This window comes from Zeus faber, assembly GCF_960531495.2.
Source record: "Zeus faber genome assembly, chromosome: 21".
Taxonomy (NCBI): domain Eukaryota; kingdom Metazoa; phylum Chordata; class Actinopteri; order Zeiformes; family Zeidae; genus Zeus; species Zeus faber.
In genome coordinates this window covers 17,538,390-17,546,085 of record NC_137208.1, presented here as the reverse complement: position 1 = coordinate 17,546,085, position 7,696 = coordinate 17,538,390, and the positions used below count along the sequence as shown (strand labels likewise).

Below are 7,696 nucleotides of genomic sequence, written 5' to 3'. Positions count from 1 at the left end.
CCTCCGCTCTACCCAAAGAACATTGTTCCCTCCTTCCTTCCGTCCATCTTCCCATCTATCAGTCCATCTATCGAATCCTCCCTCCACTCTCATCAAGAACGAGCCATGGACGTCTTCTCCCCGTCCCAGGTCTACTACGACAGGGCCTGCGCCTCCTCTCCGGACAGCCTGGAATTCGGCCCCGGCGGCATGGAACTCGCCGGCTCCGAGGAGGACGAGCACATCCGGGTCCCCGGGGGCCCGCACCAGCCCGGACACTGCCTCCAGTGGGCCTGCAAGGCCTGCAAGCGCAAGCCCAGCACGGTGGACCGCAGGAGGGCCGCCACCATGCGGGAGCGCCGGCGGCTGAAGAAGGTCAACCACGCCTTTGAGGCCCTGCGCCGCTGCACCTCAGCCAACCCCAGCCAGCGGCTGCCCAAGGTGGAGATCCTACGCAACGCCATCCAGTACATCGAGAGCCTGCAGGAGCTGCTCCACGAGCAGGTGGAGAACTACTACACCCTGCCCGGGGAGAGCAGCTCGGAGCCCGGCAGCCCTCTGTCCAGCTGCTCTGACAGCATGGTGAGACCCCTGACTACTTGTTGCTAACGTCCATGGCTGTATCCACCCTGACATCTCACCCGTTATATTGGTGAGATTTGTGTAACTCCTTGCATCTATGTGGTCTTCAGCAGATAATGGGTTTTTAATTGGTCAGTAGCAGTATGTCCTAGCATTCCACACGCATACCACTGATGCAAAGTGTAATCTTTATGCAATAGTATCTTGCTTGTTTGGCCCAAAACGAAGTTGTCAGGTTCTCGCTTTAACTTGTTGGGGAACGTGGAACGGGGTTTTTCTTTTTGGGTTGGTTTTCGCCCCAGCTGCTCAACTATTTTATAACTCTTTGAGATCCTCTTTCAAAGATCAATACTTTCTTTCATCATTCATCGCCCAGTGTTGGGAAACACCAGGTCTCCGTTCAGTTGCGGTCGACCTCTTGAGACTTAGCTGTGATGCACAGTGGCTCCGGCGCGACTCTCAAAGCGAGGGACGCCAAGCAATAGAATCTGCAGTGGAGGATGGCGTCACGGCTTTCCCACCACTTTATAGTTCCAATAAACCCGGCTAAATCCGCCTCGCCGCGAGTCTGGCGAGGGAAGGACGGGGCGCTTTTCTCCGCATTCCATCCCGCCTGCATGTTCTGCCGCCCCTGCCAGGATTTTCTGCAGATTTACTGGTTGGAAAGTGTCGTCTTGCACAAACCGGTGTTGCTTCCACTGGCGCAATCGATTGGCCACGCCTGGAGCCTGCGAAGGCCAGCGTACGTGGGAGTGCACGCCGCCGCTGACGGCTGGAAGGTGGCCGTGAAATGAAGACCCATGTGACCTCGGAACGCAGGATTTATTAGTCCGCCAAAAAAATATGTTGGATTTATGCGGGGATTTTAGAGGTCTTCCCTTGGCATATGCCGTATATACAAACAAAGAAAGCGCATACATATAAAAATTATATGTACGGGAGCGTGAAGCACTTTGACAAATGACTTGTTATGGGTTACCCAGATGACGGGTTACGGGACATTTTTTTTATGATCCATACTTACGTTGTTTTGTTTTCTCGTTTCCTTCCAGGCCGACTGCAACAGTCCCGTGTGGCCGCAGTTGAACGCAAACTACAGCAACAGCTATTCTTATGTCAGGAACGGTAAGACTTTTTCGAGTCGTTTTCCTTCATCATGTTTTAAAAGTGTAGAATAGTTTAAAATATATAAATAAATATCTCAGAACTAGCCCTTGTTTTTTTTTTTTTCTTTTTTCTTTTTCAATCAGTGGTTTCCCTTGATTAGCGGTGGCGTGCTTTGGTCAAATCACTTGGGTTTAGGCTCACAGATGCGTGGGAATTCGTACTTTTCAAATGAGGCATTGTTGTACAGCACACGTCTAACCGTCCTCCCCCCCCCCCCCCCCCCCCCCCCCCTCCATCAGAGAGCGCTGGGGACAAGGCGGTCGGAGCCTCCAGCCTGGAGTGTCTGTCCAGCATCGTGGACCGCCTGTCCTCGGTGGAGGCCGGCGGGTCGGGCGTCCAGATGGACGGCGTCTCCTTCTCGTCCTGCGGCTCCGACTCCCAGCCCTGCACGCCGGAGAGCCCCGGGTCCCGGCCCATCTACCACGTCCTGTGAGGGGCGAAAAAAAAACCCCCCAACCACCAAAACCACCAAACCTCCTCCAAGACCCGGTTGGAAGCACCGAGGGGAAAGGGACTGTGGCCGTCACCAGCCAAACCTTTTTATATTGTACATAAGATTGTAAATATCAACTGTAAATGCCCATTTATTCTATGCATTCTCCTATAGCGAATGAAACATATTTAATTTGCGTGCATTATTATTCAACGCGTAAGGTAGTATTTAAGAAGTATTGTATTTTTTCTTACTTTCCACGTCGCTATGATCATTAAAGTTCTCTTCGTTTTGTAGAAACGGTGGTTGTCTAAAATGTTTCGTTGGTTTTTCCTCTGTTCGATTTCATTTTCGATTTGATCCATTTTATGCTTTTTGCCATTTTCTAGAGACGGCATCCTGGATAATATGCAATGAACTATCATCAATTACCATTATGACAATTAACCATTATTTAAACCGTGTTGAAAAGGAAGAGCATTCACCGTCAGTGCTTTTAGAGCTATGATGAACACTGTTTTTAAACACACGTCCATGTTTGTAAACAACTATTTTTTTCCGTGTTATCTTAAACCACGTCTTCTATTCAATGAAAACATGGACTGTGGGAAGTAAAAAAACATTTTCCGCACACCCACGGTTCCCCATTTGGATTTGGGTTGTGAAACGGCAGAACGCTGAAACCCTCATCACCCACCATTATTGAAGCGATGAAAAACATGTTTGAAATTCACAGGGAAACGAAATGAATTGTTTTGGATTTGAGCGGAGACGGAGAGATTCGGGACTTTTTTGGGGGATTTTGGGATGGTGCAGCCGATTAGCACAGAGAACCCCGCCTCGATCTCCCTTTGATACCGCCGCTATCGACCGGAATCAGAATCGGTCTGAGGCATTGAGAAATGTGCGAAAAAGGAGGCGTTTCAATAGAGAATATTGAAAACGACTCGAAGGTTTTAATACATCCATAAATTTAAATGGTGTTTTTTTTTTTCTGGTTTCCCTTTGGTGTGGGAATTGGGGGGGGGGGGGGGGCGGTTTGGGGTCATTGTCTATGTGTTTGTTCTCTTCCTACCAAATGTGAGAAATCTTTAACGCCTTTGATTACTCCATCAACACCAGCGTTGGCAGCAAATGGAGACGCTGCTGTGGCTGAGGGGGCGGAGCTACGTCGCACTGTCTATCTACAAAAACAAACAATAATCAAAATGACACTGTATCAATAAAACAAAAGGGCAAAACAAGCCATAAATATCTGAAAATATGTGAAAAGACTCTACATATGAAACAATCAACAACAGCAACCCACCATGAAAACAGCAACAAACTTGTCACATATACACAAAAAGAAAATAAAAACAACTCCAGGCTCCCGAACAGCAAAAACCACAATAACATTGATATGAGAGTCATCAAGTTTTGTTTTCGTAACTTTTCTGAAGAAAATGTAGTTTTGGTTTGTCTGATGTTGATGGGGAGCATATTCCAGGCAGAAGCAGCTCCATAAAGAACCTCCATCCATCCACCCGTCCATCCCTCTGTCTGTCTGTCTGTCCGCCTGTCTGTCTGTCTATCTCATGTTCCCTCATGCACGCCTCCTACACTACACCCCTCAGTATTGTACTTCTACCCGTAGTGTGCACAATTTGCACCATGCCTCTGCTTCCGCCCCTCCTAGTTGGAGCCCCTGGGAAGGTTCATGTAAATCAACCTTCACTTGCAAATGAGCTTGTGGCAGCTCGTGAGTCGCCAGAGAAAGGAACTCCGACACCATAGGCTGGATTCTCAACCCCCCTAATTAAAAGATTCTTGTCTAATCACCTGCTTGGCCTCAGGAGACGTTTACACTTACATCAGTGTGCGGCGGTGTTGTGAAACGAGGGCTGGATTAATTCTGCGGTGCATTATGGCAGCGGTTAAGTAGTGATTCTATTCCTGAGCCGCGATGTTGGATGCGTCCGGGGCTTAGTGAACATACCGACGGAGGGGGGTTGTATTTCAATAACGCCCCTGGCTGCCAAGAAATGCACTCCAAATGTCAATGATGTCATTTTCCATCTTCCTAAATGTTTGTCGTGATTCATAAATCACTCAGCCATCGAGTGTCTGTAGTGGCAAAGCGGGAAAATAAATGAACTGGTTATTAAATCGCTGTTGGGATTTATACTTCATGGTTATTTGTTGCCCTGTAAATGGAATGTATTAAGCGGCGATGCTGCCTTGAGAAGCAAGAGTTTCCTCTGATTAACCTGCTGTATGGCTTTGCTGCAGTTCATAGTTGAACCACCAGGGGGTGCTGTTTCTCCTGTTGGATAGTTTTGCAGTCTTGGCGGAAGCACAATACAGTGCACGTTTTCTTACGAATTAAAAAGCCGTCACTCACTCACTGGACCCGCTGGATCTGGACGATGGAGAGGAGCAGACGGTCCGTATTACGGCTTTAGGAGTTTTGAAATGCCTCAAACACAATATATATACCCGCACACTAAATAAATTATGGAAACTAGCTCTTGTGTTGCGAGATCAAAATTGCAACGCTGCACAAATTGATGTAACTCATCAACCCCGGCAGGAGTCGCAACTCTGGGTTTGTCAGAACAAGCTCCAGTTTATTATTTACTGCTGTACATAACTACTCGTGGTGATGAAAAGTTTGGCTCTTTTTTGAGATTCGGTCCTTGATGAGTGACTCGGTGAAAAGAGTCGTTGATTACAAGATTTGTTCGCGGCCAACGAATCGTTTGCGAGTCTTGCGTTACTAACTATTAGTCGGCCCTAATCATAATAATATGCACAGTTCTATGCGTTTGTGACCTTGTTAGTAATGAAGAGGACAGTGCTGTAGTGGCGTGGGGTTATTGCATTGTAAAAAGTAAGTGGAGACGCAGAAAGGAAAGTTGGTGAACCCTGCGGTGTGAGGTACGGTTATCAGACAGCGACGGTGTGAGGAGTCTCTCAGCTTTTCCCGTTAAAGTGGGTTTATTTTTGGCTTCTCACCTCCTGCAATACGGCAATTATCGAAGTCGTGGAACAGTCGAAAACCCACCGCGAGGAGCCTCATCGCAGGCAGGGCGTGGGCACGCATGGGGAAGATCAAACTGAAAAATGGAGATGTTGTGGAGGTGGAGATTTCATTATTTTTTTTCTTCTGACAAGACGTCACCTGCCGTCGCCGCCTTCAGCTCATTGCTAGCGAAAGAGAGAAAAATGTGGTTCCTGGGAAATCGCCGGTTGCCATGGAGATCTATAAACGGGTACATGGGGGCAGCTTCACTGACCGGCCTGCATCATCCGACGAAACGCTTGTCAAGGAGATCGGAGTGGGGGGGGGGGGGGTTCGTAAAACTTCTTCCAAAGTTATTAAAAAAAAAAAAAAATTGCGGTTCATGTCTTCATCCATTCAGAGGAGCGAGGCCGTGCCGTTCCAAACGTTTGATTGGCCGTGGTGATTTACGTCACGGTGAGTGGGGTTTAGTTTGCCCTGCGTGATGGGGCACGAGGAGCACAGGGCCTTTTTTTGTTTTGTTCAATGAGGAAATGGAGGAGTAAAAATACATATAAAGTCAAAACACTGTTTATATTTGTTCTATTTGGAGAAACGGTGAACGGGGTCGCGCAAGCAGACGCTTTTAGCTCGCTTGCGTCAGGCTGGCCCTGCAACACAGTAAGTCACAGTGATGGTGTTCCCCCAGCCCAGCGGTGGTGGCCTGAAACAGCCGCACAGAGGGGCCAAATCAAAAAAGAACAGATTGCGACACTGATGATACTGTTTGCCAGCGCGAGCGCATCCATAAAGTTTTGCTGCTGAGTGCAATGTTCCTTTTTTGGGGGGGCGTCTGATTGCAATTACGCGCGCGGCAAAGTAAATTAGGGCAATCGTCCGGCGCAGGACAAAAAAACAACAATAAAAAGGCAGCGGTGCCTCGATCCGCTCTGCGGCACGATCGACGAGTGCAGCTGTTGACATTGGGATGAGGAAGTTATGGAAATGGGGCTCATAACGTGCAACGGGGACGGTGCGATTGCGCAATCAGACATGTAACAGGGAGACCCCATTGGCGGACCCCATTGGGGATCTCCCCGTCGCGCGTCGTGCGTGCTCCGCCGGGGGTCTCCCTGTGCATTCCCCCTAAAATGTGTGCATTTCGCTGTTTGCGGGTGCTTTGGGAAATTAGACGCTGGCTTTTTATGTTATGTCAGCAAGTTTCTTTGGTGAATGAGTGTTTATGCCAGCGGCCGGCCCCGAAGATGTCTGAGTACTTCTTCCGCCACTGCAGTTCTAGATTAGCAATAAATGCATAATATTAAAATAACAAATAAATAATAAAAAATACGCCAAAAAAGAGCTGACAAAGATATCACTGTACACAAGCACATAGATTTATTTATACAAATATAGTATGTATAACAATTGCATATCAACAGTTTGTTGTTATTATCTTTTTAATCTTTATCTGTATGGTTGGTCCAGGACTAACAGTTCCAAAAATGTGAGTCAATTAAGAAAGAGTTCCTGTGATCCTACAATACAAAAAAAAGAAAAAAAAGGAGAATTTGTCGTATTCAGATGTTTTTGCACGGCGGGGGAAGGACAAACAGAAGACCTTGCCAATCCAAAGGGAGTCCCAAAAACAAACAAAACGAACACACAAACTAACACTACCACCTCCTTGAGCACTAAGGTGGCCTCACCCTCGGAGACTTGGCACCAGGTCGACCTCACCGCAAATATTATTTCTTGGGGAAACAAGGCCCTTAGCGGGGAAATCAGCATGGGACGAAGACCGTGGCTCCACTGGAACCTCAGCTAATAAAATGAAACGTTACATGAGGGATAACGTGCACTCAGCCGGCCATTATCACCTTATATCGCTCTGAAGGGGGTTATTTTGTGATAAAACGCCGTCTGGCTTACACTGGGAGAACAAGGGGGACGGCCACCTCTCCAACGGCCTTTCACGTACGTTTCGAAAGCGGGTTTGAAGAAAGTAAGAGATTGAAAAAGTTGTCCTAATATTTGACCGAAAAGACGGGTAAGAACATTCCACGCGGTCTCATGTCAACGTATGCAACGAATGTCGAGATGGGGAAAGCAAAGAGCAAAAATGTGGACGTTTTTTAACGTTGTCATGCAATGAGTGCTGTAGCAGCCGGCGAGGAGACAACGTAGAAGTTTAGAAATAACAATAATAATAATAATAATAATAATAATAACAATAATAACAACAACAACAACAATAATAATAATAATAATAATAATAATAATAATAATAATAATAATAATAATAATAATAATAATAATAATAATAGTAATAATAATAATAAACGCTGTCCAAAAAAACCCACAATATTCAAATGGAACAATAAGATTTGTACGTATATATTTATATATTTGATGTTATGAACTAAAAAAAAGACAAAATAATACAACAGGTTAAAAAATAAATAACAATAACTATACTGTATTTTCCACTGTATTTAGATTTTCTTTCCCTCAGATTTAAGAAATATATTCATTTTTGACATTCTCGTTGT

The 7,696-nt window shown here is 46.2% G+C and overlaps 1 protein-coding gene across 1 annotated transcript; it reads left to right on the top strand.

Annotated features, from left to right (window-relative positions):
* myf5 (myogenic factor 5) lies at positions 1 to 2,414 on the top strand. Its single transcript, XM_080022102.1, has 3 exons — positions 1 to 561; positions 1,614 to 1,686; positions 1,968 to 2,414. The coding sequence occupies exons 1-3, from the start codon at positions 106 to 108 to the stop codon at positions 2,159 to 2,161; spliced, it is 723 nt and encodes a 240-aa protein (XP_079878228.1). The 5' UTR covers positions 1 to 105; the 3' UTR covers positions 2,162 to 2,414.
* The last annotated feature ends 5,282 nt before the right edge of the window (positions 2,415 to 7,696 follow it).